We start from the raw sequence: 19,593 nt of genomic DNA, 5'->3' as shown, positions 1-19,593 counted from the left end.
TTCCTATTGCAACCAGAGCTGGCCCATTTCTGGCTAGACTTGCGTGTTGCCCAGGCTAGCGCTCACGTTATCTGGCCCCATGTTCACATTATCTGGCCTTGTGTTTTGGGTGACGTGCACAAACTGGCAAAACATTGATATACCAATCAATTAGTTATGATTTATATAGGCTATCAGAACGGGTCAATAAAAAGTGGCTTGTTTGGCTTATTGCAAAGCCCATACTCATGAGTTTGGAACTTTTCAACTGGTGCAGTCCGTGCTACCACATATAGCCAATCACTGGGCCACATCAGTGAAGTTCCCTGTCTAATTTGAAATAAAATTGTGGCAAAAGTATCGAAAATTCAAAATTCCCGGAAAGGATAGGATGGTTCTTTGATATTTGGTCCTGCGATGAGAACATTTCTGATTTCTACAATTTTATTTTTTGCACCCATTGTACAACCATAGGAATCCAATTTAATCAAGGACCATGAATGAAAGACACAGAGTCAACGACAACACTCAAACTAAAAAGTATTCAAGGACATACTTGTATATTTTTCCTTCTTATAATTATAATACAATAATCCATGTTAAATCAAACAGTATAGAGTGTATGAAATAAACCAACCAGAACGGTATAACAATTGAAATGGCAGCCATGCTGGAGGACAGTTCTAAGATAACTTAAGATGCCAGAGGGACAGGTCTCTAGATCGATTCCACAACCATTCATACCTATCACACGTTTTATTGTATTATCATGTGAATTTTCCCGTGGTACCTAAATGGAGGACAGAATTTATTTAAATGAGGATGACTCTGTTATGAGTGACATCGTATTGCATACCCTCTATATAGGTCCAGTATTGTCTCGTGGTGCAATAGCAATGCAATTTAATTATTTAATAAATAAAGATTATAAAACACATGAACATATTCCTGTCAATTGATTGGTGGGTACAGCATTTCATGCCATAAAATATTCAGACTATTTCCCTGGTATTTTATGAAAAGTGACTATTGACCGGTGATGAGGTCATCATCAGTCAATCCAGTGACTTTTTATAAGAACAACATTGCAGCCTCAGTGAATCAATCTAACGCTGATTATATAACGCATGAAAATATTCCTGTCGATTGATTGGTGATCAGATCGTCTGCTCGTTGTTTGCATCCTTTTTGACATGTTTGAGGCTGTGACAGTCTGAATATTTTCATATGTTATCACAGCAGCTGAAGGGAGTATCCCATTATGCTTTGCGGTACCATTAATAGAACTGTATGTGCCATAGAAAATGTACACAAAATCCCTCACTTCAACTTTCAATTGTGGCTTAAATCAGGGGAGATTTAACTAAACAAAACAAAAGTCTTAAAAGACTTTTGTTTGCAAAACTATGACCCCTAAAGTATTGTGAAACTATCCATAGCTCTCAATATCTAAGAGGCCCTTGTTTAATGTTTATATTTTGTATACATTTACTATGGAGCATGCAGCTATACTGCAATGCTTGCTGGGATACTCCTTTCAGCTGCTGTGATATGTTATATAAAACCCATTGACTGCTCTTTATTCCGGAAATGGTTTAAAATATTTCCCCTCGGCAACTGGAGACTATGAGCCTACTATTTTCCTGAGATGAAATCTGAGAGATAATAGTAGGCCAAGGGTCTTCAGTTCATCTTGGAGAAATATTTTGAACCATTTCCTGCATAAAAAGGAGTCCATACTACATGTAGTGACTGGTTTTATCGTAAGCTGTCAAGTTTGAAAATTTCAACATTTTGATAATGGCATGATGGTTTTAAAAATCAGATCAGGTGCCATTGGGCTCTTCCAGTTGAAATACATACACCCCTGTGGAAGACATGACCTTAATCTTCCACATAGGGAGTGTGAAATTCAAACGTGATTCCCTGAATTGGTGACTACATTTGAAAACTACACCCCCTGTGTGGGAGATCAAGGTCATGTCTTCCATAGGGGGTGTGGATTTCTACTGGAATGGTCCATTGTAATACTTAATATTTATTGTAATGAAGCAAACAATAAACACTATATTATGTGATTCTTATAACAACTGTGTAATATCAATGCTTTGATAGTCTTAATATTGGTGTTATGTCTCACTTTCTATTTTCTGTTATTAAGAGAGGGGTGGTATTCTGAGGAATCCATTTACAATGTAAGAGATCATCTCCCTAGTCCCTAATAGTTCATTATACTGCCGTACCAGAACAAAAGGGCACAGCAGCAGATATTTTTGCCAAAATTGAAGTTTTCACCTTGGATGGCTTCAGTTACACTTGCTACCAGTTAAGTTTGACACTTACTAATATGATAAACCCTGTTTATTGCATTAAAAGAAATGGGTCAGGCCATTATCCCAGCTCAAGTTTGTTTGGCTTATAATGAGAAATTATGCGAGTGTAAGCTGGGACCTAAATAAACACACGAAGTATCAAAAAACAAATAATTTTCGCCTATTATAAACCAAACAAACTTTGGTATCATAGCAAATGATGTGTTGCTGTTACATAGCTGTTCATGATGTGATTCAATCAGAACCCCACTTCTATGTTTATGCAGTGTGCTCATTAAAAGTGACTAACTTCTCTGATAACTAGTGTATAGCTGATACTGATTGATCTACAAAACATATGACTCGCAAGATGCCAACTTCAACCCAGGCCAGTAAAACCGCAGGGCCAGAATTTTGCTATCCAAATTTTACAAAAATCTTGTTGATTCTACCCCATCTGGCTGTATAAAACGTAAATATATTTTCATTCTCGCAGATTTTAGTCAGGAGCTTTGCAAGAATGGCTTCTCTGATTTTGCCCAATTTCTGACCCTGAAATGCACATTGAATTAAATTTGTCAAGTGCATACATATCTGCAGGTATATTACATAATTTGACCTCCATGAAGGACAGACAAATCGAGGGTTGAGAGCCAGAAATCCTCGACTCACAATCATCTGCTCCCACAAATTGAGCATAAAGTCGCCAGGGTACTATACAGTAAGCCAAAAAATTAAGGTACCGGTTATGTTTACCTCTTGTGTATCCTAAACAAAGACATATGTCATAATTGGAACCAGCAGCTCGAATTTAAGACCTCATTTGTTGAAATTGTTCAAGGAATAAAGATATGACGATCCAAAAACCCAAGGAAGATGCCAATGTAAAAATTGCAGTTTGCTCCATTGCGTGCCCTATTTGACGAACAAGAGAACCAGCGCCGTGCTTCCATTGATTAACACGTTCAAATTAGCGTCTTGCTTTCATTGATTAGAACACAAAAGTGCAGCGTTTGATTTCGTTTCTTTATAAGGTTTTAGACCACCACTGTATCTTTAATTTTCAATCAATTTCAACAAATGAGGTCTTAAATCAGAGTAAAGAGTACAGGTATTGGCTGCTTGTTTTAATTTTGATACACTTTATATAGGATATACAGGGGTGAACACAACTGGTACCTTAATTTTGTGAGAATACAGTCCATTAATCATGACAAAATTCAATAGAAAACAAAAGACACTGTGGAGGAAATTGATTTTTGAAGACTAAAGCAAGGAGCATGTTTATTAATAGTGGCGCATATCCGGAAAGATGATACTGCAATTACAATAGAGGTAGTCATTGTGACGTCAACGCCGCCATCTTGTGGGTACGGGGTTCCTTGTTGCTAAGATCACCGTGTTGATGCTTGACTGAAGAGGTGTGTCACGCGCTGCGACTTCCGCGTAATTGGGGCGTAATGTCTAACGCATGACATGCAGAATGGCAGTACCCACAAGGTGACGGATCCCGCGGAAAAGGCTGACGGCCTCTATTGATTTTGCAGTACTTATACGCTAAGTAACAGATAATCTGGCTGACTATAAACACACTCAAGGAGACAACTTTATGCTCATTTTGTGAGAACTGGTCATAGGGAGTTACGGCTTTCTGGTTCTGAGCCATCAAAATATGGTCGAGTTCAGAATCTGCAGTCTGAATTTATCCATCTGCCACAACATATTTCATAAAAGTGCTTCAAGTACATACAGATAAATGCAAAAAGTTACAAAAATATGTTTGCCAACATGAATAGAGCAGAAGTTAAACAAGTAGAGTTCATATCAACTTATACTTTGATCAGCTCGTAATCGGCGGGTCTTATAACATCACGGAATAATATCAAAATATTTTATTTTGAGAATTGTCTTGTCCTGTTCCTTGTTTGCTTTCTTCAACAAAAAAATACAGACCAGACAGGTCAACTAAATAGCACTCTTAACATGGGTCTACTTTTTGGCATGTGGTAAAAGCCTAACATTTCCCGCCTATTAAGAACTGATCAAACTAGTGATTCCATATCTTATATAGATGTTTTGTTATCTAGATTGTGAAGCAGACCGTCTCCTTCGTTTGCTTGGTGATCTGTTCTCTTTATTATTAAATGGGAAAGGTACGCCATATTGCTTGCATATCTTCTTCAGAGTCTTCTCATATTCCTTGTTTAATTTGGCCGACTGTTGGAGAGCGTATTTCAAATCTTCTATTTCTTCAAAGAATCCCTGTAGGGGTGGAGGGAGAAAGACTACAGTTAGTAAAAATAAAACTGAAATTGTTTGAAATATGAGTGGTGTACCCAGCAGAAGTATAGAGCCAAGAGTAAAATTGCAAGAGTTCAAATGCAAAAATTGATACAAAATAATTTATAGGGCTAAGTTCGCAAATGATGTTTATCGGCTCCTGCATCTGTACTCTTTTACACGTAGGCAAAAATCCAACAAATTTGACAGCATGAACTCACCTCATCCAAGGCACCCAGTTCTTTCTTCATTTTCCTTTTCTCCCGTGCTAGATCGTCTCGTTCTTTTTTCACAGCAGCCAACTCGGATTTCAAATCTGGAGAAACAACAAAGAAGTGTTACAATAAAGCATTTCAACCAATGCATATTTCACACTAATGTAATGGTGTACAATAATGTTTCAAACATTCTCTTTCCATGATCAGGGTTGCCTATACTTTTCTGGTGAACACCATGTCAAGGTAGTGGTGCCGTGAGTACAATTTCTAGTAAAAGGAGAGGCTAATATTTGCCAATATCCTATTATTGTGAATATTTCCAGAATCCAATGAAAAAATCACCCAATTGGGTAGACGAGTGATATGGCCCACCATAAATGGCTTTAAAACCGTTTCAAAGAGCAAATAAGTTTGAAATAGACTAACAATCTGCAAGAATTGGCAAAATAAAAGGAAATTACTGATAGCTTAATACTTGCTAAAAAAAAAGGAATAAAACATATTGACTTTTTCTGAGGCAATGCAATGCACTCTTGGTGCCACTTATATAAGTGGTGACTATGGCCATTGAAAATTGCTAACAAATGGCAGGTGCCCCCTAAATCAGGCTTAATTTGACACTCCCCCCCTTGATGACATGTGCTACATCACTGATAAATAGCATAGGGTAGATAAGCGATTCATACAGATTAATGGCCTATTCAGTGATTTATTCATCCGGAGGATCGTAAAAACTAAGTTAAGAAATCAGCTACATGTATTTGAATGGGGCTTCAACTTTGTCAATACTGCTATTTTCTTCATTGTTTTGCCAAATTTTTGATTTCAAAAATACCTAATGACAATTTTAATGACTTATCCTTCACTTTTAGGCAAGTTTTACACAATTTTAATTTTTTTTAGTGAAAAATCACTGAATACGCCGCACTTTAACACATTTGATTATCCATATCTCACCTAATGAATTATCAAGTGGTGATGTGCTGGAACTACGTCTTCTGCGTACCATACTTCGTCTCCTAGATGGTGTGGCTCTTTCAAATAACCTCAGCTGCTCTCTGGCTTGGCTTAACTGACGTTCTAACTCCTGGATTCGTAACTGTAACAATGATGTGTGACAACAAGTCAAACATGATAGGTTAAAATACAAACAAAACATTGCTGATGAATTCAGAAGGGGAGGCACTGTCCCAGTGCCGAGGAGCTGAAAATAACCCTTTGCCAGCACCTGTACCATTAGGTACAAAAGCTGGATTTTTTCCCTCATGGATTTATCTATGTGGGGTGCTCCCAACCTACTCATCTCTACCTTTCACTCTTTCTATAATCTTTTCTTGCTACCATTTTTTTCATTTCGCAAACCAGTTAGCAAGGATAGGTGAGTCAAACTAGTTGGCTTGGTAGGATGTTTAACATCAGATTTTGTCTAGGACAATGGGTTTTTGTCCTTAGTATAGGGTAGAGCGCCGGATCCCAGGGGCGATTACCGACTGTAATATCACTCTGGGGTACAGGATACAGATCCCCAGTTTGATGGTGAAGGCGAAGCGCCACATGGGCACCTTCTTATGTGCCATCCCCTGTACACCGTGTTCAGTTATACTGTCTACAGGAACAGGCAGTGTGGATGCTAACTGGTATTGTGTCTATCTCTTTCATCTTTCTTTTCTTTCTTTCTCTCTCCCAATCATAGAGTATAAGTAGGTTGTTTTAACATCTTGGGATGCAAATAACATCTTGCCACCACTGAGCCCCGGCGGTGGTAAACAATCCCGCCAACTCAGGCAGCTTGAGTGGGGTAGTGGGACCCCTGATGAAGGAAATGTCAGCTAGAGCCAAATGAGGTATTCTTGGGGAATAGCCAACGGCATCCACAACTGGATCTGGGCAGCAGCAGATTTCAGTAGGAGATACTAGGCAGAAGATAAAGTCAATTGACTGGTCTTACTGGCAGGTTTCTCTAGAGATTGGAGAGCTACTAGCTGGAGTCTAGGGAATGGTCTCCTTTCTACTGCAAGCAATGATGGAAGGCAGGGGGCGCTGAGACCTCCTGTCAGTATAACAGCAAGAGCTGACTTTAAGAACTCTTCTTTTCCAACTTGGAGCTCATCCAGCCTCTACCATTTCACCTCGCCAGTGTGGTATGAGTAGGCAGAAGAAAGGGAGACTTTGTTGCAGAGCAATGTCGAAGAAGCAGAGAATGACCTTTGCCCGCACAGGCAACCTTGTTTGTAGAGATGCAGTGTTAATCGTGCTGTATATCTTGTGCTGGTTTTTCCCGTAGAGTGCTTCTTTACAACCTCCTTAAGGGCTGACATCCCTATTTCTGCATAGTTTGTCGCTAAAAGTTATAAGGATAAGCCTCGAAATGGAACAGATTCAACGACGAGGAACTCTGGAAACGTCCAACGACTACGATTAAGGAATGTGAATTTATGGCTGTTAAACATCAGAGGTCTAAGATCAAACATTGGACAGCTGCAGGCAAGGATCCAGCTCGCTCCACCTTCTTCAAAGCCAGATCTAATTTTGATTACTGAATCAAAACTTGACAGCTCTGTGCCAGATGATAGCTCACATATCAACATCAATGGCTATTCTCACATGCGTAGAGACAGGAGCGATGACGGTGGATGGGGCGGTTGTCTTATCTATTACAAAAATGGCTTTCCTATAGTGAGAGAAACCAACTTAGAACCAAAGTTATATGAGCTGATGGTGTTTTCCATACAATCTGAAAGTGGAACTGTGCTACTTTCGTTGGTGTACTGCCCTCAAAAGAAAATAAAAGGATCACTTGCATGGTATGATAAAAACCTAGACCGCCTGCTATCCAAAACGAAGGCCAACATCTGCATCCTAGCTGGTGATTTTAACTGTCACCATCAGGAATGGCTTGGCAGCAGATCTCCAACTGATGAAGAAGGCAGGATTGCACTAAATCTGTGTAATTCTCATGGACTGACTCAAATTGTCAATGGACCAACCCACCAACTGGGAAATCGTCTTGACCTCATCATGACTGATGCACCAAACCTATTCACACCAAATGAGATTGAGTGCAACGTGGGTACCTCAGACCACTTCCTTGTCAAAACTGCCTTAGAGGTGTCTCCTCTCTCTGAACCATCCCCTCCAAGACATGTATGGATGTACAAAAAAGGCTGATTGGGACAACTTAAGAAATGACCTGGCTGCCGTCCGTGGAATGAGCTATTGACAAAAGAAGACCCGGAGACTGCTTGCTCTAACATCACAAGTGCCATCCAGACAGCGATGCACAGCAACATCCCACAAAAGACTGTCCGTTCTTTTGTCAATCATCCTGAGTGGTGGAATGAGGAGTGTGATGAGGCTTTAAAGAAGAAAACTGGCAAATGGAGAAGATGGAAGGCGCTTCAAACACCTGAGTCTCGCCTAGAGTATAATCAGGCACGAAACACCTACACCTCTATTTCCCGAAAGGCTATATCCTCCCACAAAATACGGGTGCGAGAGAAGATGACTACTGAACTGAAAACAGGGTCAAAGAGTTGGTGGTGGACAGCACATAGACTAGCTGGGAAGGGTGGAAAGTCTGAAATTCCAGTACTGAAGGCAAATGGAAATACACACATCTCTTCAGAAGACAAGGCAGAATGTTTATCTTCCCTTTTCTGTGAAAAATCTACCATCCCTGAAGAAGACAACAACAAAAGTTGCACACTAGGACTTCCTCCAGCTGCTCGAAGGTCGTGTTCTGGCCCAGCAAAGTTAAGAAAGAGTTACTGAAGCTAGATATCAACAAAGCTTCTGGCCCAGATGATGTTCCTGCTCTTGTCCTGAAGATGGCGGCTCCTGAACTTGCTACTCCACTCGCTCGCCTCTTTCAATTATGTTTTGACAAAGGTTACATGCCAGCTCAGTGGAAGTGTGCGCATGTCATCCCATGCTACAAGAAGGGTGATAAACATACACCTGGAAACTACAGGCCCATCTCTCTGCTGTGTATTATGTCAAAAGTGATGGAGAAGCTTGTTAGTAAGAAAATGTGGAAACACCTGGATGAACATCATCTGATCTCCCTCGGCAGTTTGGTTTCAGGGCTGGTCACTCTACATCAGATGCTTTGACATATGTCTCGCAATGTCTTGCCAACTCACTCAACAACAGAGAAGAAGCACGGGTCGTCTGCCTTGACATCAGCAGAGCTTTTGACCGTGTGTGGCACACTGGTCTGCTTGAGAAACTTTCTGCACTAGGGTTTTCAGGTACTCTTCATGCTTGGCTGACGGACTATCTCAAAGATAGATCACTGAAGGTCGTCCTGAATGGGAGGAGTCTGGATCGAAAAAATCAATGCTGGGGTACCCCAGGGCTCCATACTAGGCCCCCTCCTGTTTATCATCTTCATTGACGACATCTCACAAGATCTGAACAATCAGTCCATCTTGTATGCAGATGATGCTACCATTATGTCCTTCATCAAATCTAGAGAAGATAGACTTCCTGCTGCAGCATCTCTCAACCGGATTTGGCCAAGATCGAGACATGGGCTAAGACATGGAATGTCCTGTTTGGTGCTGCCAAATGTAAAACCACTACCATCTCCAACCAAGAGATGCTGATGGCAACCATCCACCACTTCACTTTTTTGTTGTAACTCTTGAAGAAGCTGAAAGCGTGGACCTTCTAGGTCTTACATTGAATAACAACTTGTCCTGGAACCAAGTAGTCACCAAAATGTCAAAAACAGCTGGTCAGCGACTGGGACTCATCAGAAGAGCTTCACCCTATATTCTACCTGCACAGAGAGCCATCATCTACAAGGCCATGATACGATCAAAAATGGAATATGCCAGCAGTGCTTGGACTGGTGCAACTCCCACCTCACTAGCTCAGCTTGACTCCATCCAAAATAGAGCTAAGCGTGTCATTGGTCTGCCAACAAATGAGTATGAAAATCATCGTATTCAGCCATTGAGCCACCGCAGGGCAGTTGGAGCAGCCACCCTCTTCCATCGTAGGTTTTACAAGGAGGCCCCTGAGTTGTTATGCCAGCTGATGCCAGACATCCATGTCCATGACCCCAGGTTGCGACGGTCTGTGAGATCCCATGACCTAGCAGTGGAAGTCCCAAGATCAAACCTTGTCAGCCATAAAAGATCATTTCTACCATCTACAGCCCAATTATGGAATTCTCTACCTGCCCAAATTCCAGCCATTAGATCGAGGGCCAGCTTTAGCAGGGAGGTTAATCGCTTTCTGGGTGCATCCTCGTCAGCAGCTTCTAAATGATTTATTTGTCTCTGCTGTTAATGCCCAGTTATGCCATGTCGTAAAAAAAAAAAAAAAAAATTTATTGAAACTAAAATAAATTTAATTTATGAAGCAATGCATCTCATTAGATTGTGCTAAATGTGCAAATGTCACATGCATTGCACCAATGATGTAGCCGAGGGGAGGGGGAGGGGAGAAGTCTTCTTCTCCTTCAAATTCATATCAAACACATGCTACACTGCAAATGCTCTTTTTGGTTTAAGAGCTAGTTGTTAGTTTGCACATCATTATTTGATACAAACAAAATTAAATTATTCTTTGTTGTTCTCTTTGAACCATTTGTACATCTAATTTACTGTTCATACTTGCTAAACTTGCCAGTCAGTCCAGGCGGACTGGGACACAGGCTCAAAGCCAAATGCTGAAGCCAAAGCATACTAGACCGTATGAAGAGGAAAAGAAAGATACAGAATTGAAGAAAATGAGTAAGGAAAAGAAAAGACACTCCCTAAAACCAATTGTGCAATTCTGTCCTTAGCTTGTTCGAGAAATAAGAAATTGGGAATTCTTATTCCATGGCCTGTTTTGATGCATGCATTGATTCTTACATTGAGTGCAGCTATTGTTTCTGTATGAGTGATGTTGTGCTTTAATTCTCTCTCATATCTTTTCATCAATTTGTTGTGCATAGACAGCAACCTGAAATAAAAGATTACAGCTATTATTAAAATGTTTATTTATAAAATATTTTCATACCGCACTGGGTGTTTTTTTTTTTGGATGCGAAACAATCACCCATAAGGCTAATGAAAGTCGATTCCTTGTTTCCTGTTACCCTACTCCGCTCAAAACCAATTGCTGGCCAAATATTTCATTATTTTGAATAAAATGTTGATGTCTAACAAACTTTACATACAAATAAATAATTGTGGTTTTAAATATATCATAAATCTCTTTCTGTTGATTTTCAGGTATTTTCTTTGCAGTAGGAGCATGGTATATGGTTGATAATGAATTAATAATGAATACCTACTCACTTCTCTGTCCCGCACTTTTTGATCTGCTCTGATCTCATTCGGTAAAAAATATTGTGAAACTTTTGATCTAGTTGTACAATCACCTTCACGTGGTTGTAAACTATGTAAACTACAAACTGCGATTTATCACATGTGTACATGGGTAGTTATTGTAATACATATGTAACAGATGCAATAATGAAATGGTATGAAATAATGAAAAATGAAATGGTCACCTACACAGTCATGAAAAAACGGGAAACAAGGAATTTACTTTCATTGGCCTAAACAGCAACAAAAACAAAGACCAAACTTTTATAGTGCTAAAATGTGAACACCATCTCAAAGTGCTGATGTGTATCAGTGGCATAGTGTCATAAGGGCACATACCCCCAATCAATTTGAAAATTGAGAAAATCCCATCTACAGGAAACTTGCCGAAAAATGGCTTGTGGCCCCCAATCAGGCCTGGTGTCTCCCTTAATCCCTTAATCATGGCCGGTGCCCCCTCCCATAGGATGACTCACGCTACGCCACTGATGTGTATTGAACATTAGAATCAGAATGTTCCATGATATTGTACTCCACAACTCTCTTGGTTTTCACTTTTGTTTTTCAGGAACAAGGAATGCAGGAAACAAGACAAAATTACCTGTCTGCTTTCTTCTTGTCCGTGTCTTCTTTCTTAGCTACTGCTGATGGTGGTTTTGTGTATGGACGATAGCCTGGTGGATCCGTTTGTACACTTACACTACAGTAAAAAATAATTAGGATAAAAAAAGGGCATTCTGTTAAGTAATGAAGCTTTATGTTTGTTATAACTTTGATGAACATTTTTATTTCTGTATTTTATAATGTTGTACTTTTGTACAATGTTAACTTTCTTAAACTTTACAAGAATTGATGATTCATCACATGTATATCTATTATTCCATTTCAAAGGCAATAAAGGCAAATTGATTAATTGTGTCCACTAGAGAATTATAATCGATTCAGAATAAGCCTAGTCTGGGTCAAGAAGGGGGGAGGTCACTCACATGTGAAAATTGTACTGGTACAGTATATAATTTGGCCCAATTTTAGTTCACTAGGCCCCCCAAAATGTTACCCACACACCCCTACCAAAACTTAAGCTGAGTTCCCCCGGGACAGGTAAAAGACATGTGCAGGGACATGTGTTGACGTGTATAGTATCCATAACCAAAACCAGATTCCTACCTTCTTGTCGTCACTCTCTCTCGTAGTAGTTGTTCAATTTTGAGGCGGTCTGTGATACTTTTCAACTCATTTTCCAGATCACTGTTCCTTTTCTTTAATTTCTTTAATTTTTTGAACATTCGTTCATTTTCAGCTGACATCTATTAAAATGAAAAGAAGAAAATTGCAAGAATTATGTACATGAGGTACATGTGTTCACACAAAATGAGACATGGGAGGAAAGTTGCAATCTATTAATTATAATAAATTACTGAGTTTGGCGAATTGGTGAGGCTAAAAACTTTTACGTTTTACATTATTTCGGAAAACAGACTTTTGTAATGTGAAGAACAAGATCGTGCGCACTTTAATTAAAATGTTGAATTTTGTTTTTGTTTTTGTTTATGTTAAGGGGCTCTAATTAACTTAATTAGTTTGAAAAGCACTGAAAGGGCCTTTCGGCTTAATTCACCACCAACTATTCACCTATTGGGCTGCTGTTTTAAAACATGAACACCCGCAGATCCTTTTTATACATTTGTACAGGATTATCGGAGTAAAATTTCCTGCAATCTAGAAATTTCCTTAATATAAGACTGAGTCACTGTGTTTAACCATCGAGCTACTAATAATAGCTCGATGGTTTAACCAAAGATACTAAAAATATTTGGTTTAACCCTGATGAAAAAAATAACTTTGATTCAACAGTAAAAATTATATGGCGATCTTAAAAGATTATATATGAAAAGATCAAGCATCATATAGTGATGGAGGGTGCATGGTCTAAACCTTTTAGTGTCGCTCAGAGTACAATGTCATGAATGTAACGGACATGATAGACCATTGAGCTAGAAGCTTGATGCCGATGGTCAGACATTAAAGTTTCTGCCAAAGAAAAATGGCAATTGTTTACATTTTGAGAGCGTGCAGAGGGTAAACACAGAAGTGGGGTTCTGATTGGCTGAATCAATCGTCTGACAATTATAGCAACAGGCCAGTGTTCGATTTACCAGAAAAAAGTTACTTGCATTTGTGCAGGTAACATAGAAAATCTACCTGCACAAAGTGAAAGTAACTACATTATGTAGCACACAATTTTAAAATTAGAAGTTTGTGCCGTGAAACTAATCATCTTTTTTCAGATGAAAAATAAAAATTGGGTGTCATTTCGTAAGGGATATTTATATTACTTCTTAAATAGAGGCACATTGTGTATGTCTCTGATTCCTACTGTGTAATTTATTACTCAAATTCTACATGCATTTGTGCAGGTACATTTGAAAAGTTACCTGCACAGAATCAAAGTCACCTGCATAAATGCAGGGCTGCAGGCGTGCAGGTGGTAAATCGAACACTGCAACAGGCCGATCATCTGATTGGCCGATTATGTAGACCTGTATGCCAGGTGAATTCAAATTTGCCATCAAAGGTGAGGGCGCTGTTCGTGAGGAGAGGTTGCTCTTCGAGATCGCGGTGATTGTGGAATATTCCATCTAAAAATTCCACATTTTAGTTCAGGCATCGTTAATTATTTTCCTATACCACCGAAAATATATATCCTTGTGATTGTTTTTGGATGGTTTTTTCGAGTGTAATTGATTTTATTCCATCTTAAATCCAACTTTTTGTGTGTACATACATGTGTCTCATCTGGAACTTCAAGATGGCGACCGGTGTATTTACAATGATGTGCTAGCTACCCATGGGAGACGGTTCGGCTGGTTGTGAGTAAAACAAGTAGCGCTGGTGTGGCGCCTGGCCCCTTGGTGGTTTATTTCATCGATGTTTCAATCACCAGGGAAACATGAAGCTAACCATTACTACAGCTACGCTTTACTTGCTGCTTAAACTTGTATTTTTGAAAACTAAATTCAATGTTTATGATGCCTTATCTGCTGAAAGTCAAGGTGTGAATCATCCCAATAGGTCACACCCATTAAACGCCTACAATGCATTTCATACATGTTCATTGTCAATGTTTGATATCACTCTAGGTTCTCACCTGGAGCATTACAACCAATATGCACTTCCAAGGTCAACCTGGCACTCTATTTCGCTCAATGAAAGTGCGGTGTCAATGGTGTTGGCCAAACAAGTTACATTATGCAGCACATCTTACACGCAATTTCAGTGTTGTTAAGCACTCTCCACAGTACATAAATACCAATAATAAACTTGTACTTTCGTGTTTACATATCTTGCTTATGATAAATGCTCATGATGTTGAAGTGAACCCAGGTCCATATAAACCTAAGTTCCCTTGCCAGGTTTGCTCGTTAGCGGTAAAGTGGGGTCAAAAAGGTATTAGGTGTGACAGCTGTATGTGCTGGTACCATACTGCATGTATGGGGATGTCGACCCACACTTATGAAAACCTGGACAACTCTAAGGTTATATGGATTTGTGAAGCTTGTGGGGTGCCAAACTACTCCGAGTGTCATCTATTCAGCACCTCGAGTTCTGGTATTGAGACTTCAAATAGTTTCAGTAGTTTAGCGTCTCTGAATGATGATGGTACTCTGTTGATTGGCTCGCCAAAAGCGACTTCCTCACCTGTTAAAAATGTTAAATCTCCACGTGCTGGTAATACCAAAAAAAGCGAAAAGGTAGGTTCGCTAAGAGTCCTTGTTGTTAACTGCCAAAGTATAAAGGCCAAACGTGAGGCGTTGCACGCCTGTATTGATACGCACAAACCCCACGTAATAATTGGCTCTGAGTCATGGCTTAATGAAACCATTAGCAACAATGAAGTTTTTCCACCAAACTTCACAGCCGTCAGGAAAGATAGAGACTCAAACGATGAGAGAGGTGGAGTATTTGTGGCTCTTAGGAATGATTTAATCGAACCCACCAGATTGAATTGGACACTGAGTGCGAAATTGTCTGGGTTCGCATCCAGCTCATCGGATGCAAAGATATGCTCATAGGAGCATTTTATAGAGTTCCCCAAACCAATGACCCAAATTATCTTGAGGCTCTAAGATCTTCTTTAGCCCGAATTAGCACCAAAAATGGGGCGACAATTTGCCTAGGTGGTGACTTTAATCTGGGCGATATCGATTGGCCATCAAATTCTGTCATTTCAGGTGGTAGAGAGGTCGCTATATCTAAACAACTCCTTGAGATAGCAGACCAGTTTAATCTCACTCAGGTTGTTACTGAGCCCACCAGAGAAGACAGACTGCTTGATCTGTTTTTAACCTCCAATCCCACGCTGATTGAAAGGGTTATCTCAACCCCTGGCATTAGTGATCATGATGCCATTCCTATGATCGACATGTTTACCTCTCCAAAACTGATTAAAACCAAACCAAGGAAAGTTTATAAGTATCATAAAGCAAACAATAATGGGCTTAAAGAAGATCTTATTAAGCTTAGCACAAACATCACTGCTAATGAATCATCCACAGTGGAAGATGATTGGAATGAGTTCAAAAATGGTATCTCCCAAGCTATGGATGATCACATACCCTTTAAATTTTCATCTAAAAAGAACCTCACTCCTTGGATTTCACAAGACATTAGAAGGAAACTCAGGAGAAAACAGAGGATCTTTAACAGGGCTAAAAAAACAGGCAGTGTAGTTGACAGACAAAAATTTAGAGCAATTAGAAAAGAAATCCAAAAAGAAACTAAGATCGCATACTGGAGATGGGTGCGCAGCTCTTGTATTGAGTCACAAAAACAATTCTGGAGTTTCACAAGAAACTGCGTAAAGACACTACGGGTATTCAAGCCCTTAGAAAGAACGGTGAGTTGATATCCGATAGTGGTGGTAAGGCAGAGATTTTAAATAGTCAATTTGAATCAGTGTTTACGAATGAAGAGCCAATGGTGGATTTACCAAGCCAACGTAAGTACCGCCAATGACAGATTTTGAAATACACCAAGATGGCGTTCAAAAGCTGCTCAGTGACCTTGATGAAAACAAGGCACCGGGCCCGGATGGTGTTGCTGCAAAATTTTGAAAACATTTGCTCAAGAACTCACACCGGCGCTTACCCATATCTTTAAAAATCACTGTCTACTGGCTCACTGCCCGCTGATTGGCTAACCGCCAACATATCACCCATATTCAAAAGGGCGATAGAGCCACTGCCTCTAACTACCGCCCTGTGTCACTAACTCCTATATGTTGCAAGATACTGGAACATATCCTGCACAGCAACATCATACAACACTTTAATAAGCATCATATTCTTACCAGTAAGCAACACGGCTTTCGCCAGCACCACTCTTGTGAAAGCCAATTACTTCTCACAGTCGACGACCTTGCTAAAGCCCTTGATGACCAAATCCCTGTTGACATGGTCATCATGGACTTTAGCAAGGCGTTCGACACTGTACCACACAGGAGGTTGTTACACAAACTTGAAAATTATGGCGTTGTTGGAAGGACTCATACATGGGTATCAAATTTCCTTACAAGGCGAAAACAGAGAGTTGTCGTGGATGGCGACCATTCGCAGTGGGTGCCAGTTAGATCGGGCGTTCCCCAAGGCACCGCCCCTCGGACCGTTATTGTTCTTAGCGTATATAAACGACCTCCCGAATAACATCTCGTCGGAGGTCCGCTTATTCATGGACGACTGTGTAATGTACCGCCCCATCCACGACAACTCTGATGTTGAAACCCTCCAGCAAGATCTGGATAAACTGGATGTCTGGCAAAAGACCTGGCAGATGCAGTTTAACGTGCAGAAATGTTATACTTTAAAAATAACTCATTCTAGACAAAAACCAGACCATCAATACAAACTTGGTCAAAACATACTTCAAGAAACTGAGACTCATACTTATCTGGGTGTACACCTTACAAAAGACCTAAAATGGGATGTTCATGTTAACCAAGCTGTAGCCAAAGCAAAGAGAGTGCTTGGAGTTGTGTGTAGAAACTTACACCCCTGTACAACTACTCTAAAAGCCACAGCATATAAAGCTTTGGTACGCCCACACCTTGAGTATAGCTGTTGCGTTTGGGACCCCGCTAATAAAGAACTCATACAGAAGGTGGAAGCTGTCCAACGCAAAGCAGCAAGATTCGTTAGCAGAGATTACGGCAGAACAAGCAGCGTCACAGAGATGATGAAATCACTTCAATGGGATTCTCTCCAAATGCGTCGGCAGGCAACAAGGTTGACTATGCTTCACAAAGTCAACTCTGGCCAGGTTGCCATACCGGCGCAAACGTTTCTCACACCAGTCGTCCGCCCCACTCGTCATAACAACAGCCTTGCATATCTCAGACCAAGAGCAAAGAAAAACTGCTACAGAGACTCGTACTTCCCAAGAACAATTCAAGAGTGGAATGTACTGCCTGAACATATAGTTAACATACCAATCACCTCAACATTCAAGACCGAAGTTACAGATCACCTAAGAAGAAAGCAACTACAACAAGCATAAGCAACCTCGCTACCCTCACATCCCTTCGCTTGACTTCATGTATGGAAGCGCCATGCGTATTCTTCAAAGTCAAAAGTCAAACTACATTATTTTATAAAGAAGTAAAGAAAGCCAAAACTGAAAACCTTTTTGTCATAGCACTTTCCGTGGCAAAGTTACATCTTGTCAAAGATCGACTTTCATCAAAAAGATTCTGCTAGCAAAATTCCCCAAAACAGCATTTCAGGGTTGTTTCTAGATCTTAGTCTCATCAGGAGTCATGATGATAGCAGCTTTTTTTAATGGAACTGCTATCAAAATCCCTCTAAAATTCCATGTGCGAGTTAGTATCTTATCACCATAAAAAATCATATATTTGGGTCAAGTGAAGTAGACATAACACATTTATGTAGGTTTCCTTGAGCTAGCAGTTCTTTTATATGTATTGCCGGTTTGGGCCATTTTGGCTGACTAGCAAATGTGTTTTCTGAGGTTTCCCTCTCATACATAGATCATGAATGATAATATGTGTCAAAACGTTGGCCGGCGCAGATCAGCGCCCTTTTGAAGGACACGCAAAGCTCTGGCTCTGCGTATGTCGCTCATTAACAGGGTGCTCTCGTCAATCTGAGCACAGATATTGGAACACAGTTACACATACATTGGAACACAATATGTGTTCCAAAGGGAGTGCCGCTCTTCTCTGAAACCTAGAAGTGTAAGCTTTCAACAATAACATTTTCATGATTTTAAGCTTCCTGAATTTAATTTTTGTACTTTTAATAAGCTTAAAATAAAAGCTTCTTCTCACGTATCCGCACTTCAAAGAAAATGTGAGTCACTTACGTGCAAACACTGATGTATACGTGGCATGTCCATAATTAAAAATATTCGTTTATTTCAAATTCACACGATTCGGCTCAAATCTGAAGACTTTTTGAACTTCGCGGACACAAAATTCGGCAGATTTGTTTACATCATAGCGCCCTCTCAAAATCCCACAAAACAAAAGGCTGACTTTCCTGCGGATTGCCCAAATTTGCTCATTCGCAAAATATGGTGGACACTCCCACGACGGACCCATACCCGCTTACTTCCGCATTTTCTAAGGACCAAACTTTGATCATAATATTCCGATATAACGCTGGATTTATACATTTTAGTCATATAAGGAATTGTTTGTCGATGTGTTGATGTTCACAATTAGTGGATTTGATTTGAGTGGCATCCCGCCAATCGTGAGATAAAGATGTCATCAAGTGGTGGGCCGGAGGAAATTCCTCCCGAAGTGGTTGGTAAGTCAATACAACTTTCAGTGTGTACAAATACAATGAGTCACTGTGCATTGAATTTTAGATGCAATGAGGTCAAACCCTAGGCCTATCCTACATGTAGCTTGCAGTCCTGATCAGTTGAATTGATGACAATTGTTGTTACATTATGTTTTGGCTTCCACCCTGATACGCCATTTCAAAATATTTCTTCCTTTTTTTACACCATTTTTTTGTAATTAAACATTTCGCACCACACTGCTGGCCCGATTTGGTGCTGTAGTTTTTGGCGTAAACAAGTCGGGTTCTGATTGGCTAATTGAAACACGTGTTACACGCCATCGTCACATCAGTACCTCATTCGGTGAACAATATGCGTAGTATCGCGAGACGCAGGCACGATCAAGTACTTTAAAATACACGATCGGCCGTCGGCCAGTGCGACAGGTCTGACTTTACAAAATAGTACAGACCACCAGCTCGGCCCGGCTTTCTTTTATTTATAATTTGTGTAATCTACTAGCTATATTGCTATCATACACTACTGACTAGCACAAGCGGCTGTTTAAAAATAAAATAGTTACTTTTCGTCAGGACCAGGCCGGGGTGTTAACTTGTCGTATCATGTCTGACTCACTATGTTTAAAGGGAATAAAGTTCACAGTATTCATCCACA

General features: G+C 40.1%; 2 protein-coding genes across 2 annotated transcripts in view; one reads left to right on the top strand and one right to left on the bottom strand.

Moving 5' to 3' along the window:
• Positions 1-3,416: 3,416 nt before the first annotated feature.
• Positions 3,417-18,628, bottom strand: LOC140135867 (uncharacterized). Its single transcript, XM_072157518.1, has 7 exons — positions 18,493-18,628; positions 12,283-12,422; positions 11,717-11,815; positions 10,657-10,747; positions 5,747-5,888; positions 4,793-4,887; positions 3,417-4,553 (listed from the first exon to the last, which is right to left on the bottom strand). Exons 1-7 carry the CDS (start codon positions 18,523-18,525, stop codon positions 4,371-4,373), a joined length of 783 nt encoding a protein of 260 aa, XP_072013619.1. The 5' UTR covers positions 18,526-18,628; the 3' UTR covers positions 3,417-4,370.
• Positions 18,629-18,708: 80 nt separating this feature from the next.
• Positions 18,709-19,593, top strand: part of LOC140172558 (F-actin-uncapping protein LRRC16A-like) — a 91,028-nt gene continuing 90,143 nt past the window's right edge. The window contains exon 1 of the mRNA XM_072195702.1: positions 18,709-18,941. Coding sequence (XP_072051803.1) covers positions 18,896-18,941 — 46 coding nt within the window. The 5' untranslated portion in view covers positions 18,709-18,895. The remainder of the gene's footprint in view (positions 18,942-19,593) is intronic.

The sequence above is a fragment of the Amphiura filiformis genome, chromosome 16, assembly GCF_039555335.1.
Source record: "Amphiura filiformis chromosome 16, Afil_fr2py, whole genome shotgun sequence".
Taxonomy (NCBI): domain Eukaryota; kingdom Metazoa; phylum Echinodermata; class Ophiuroidea; order Amphilepidida; family Amphiuridae; genus Amphiura; species Amphiura filiformis.
This window is presented reverse-complemented; position numbering and strand designations above follow the sequence as displayed.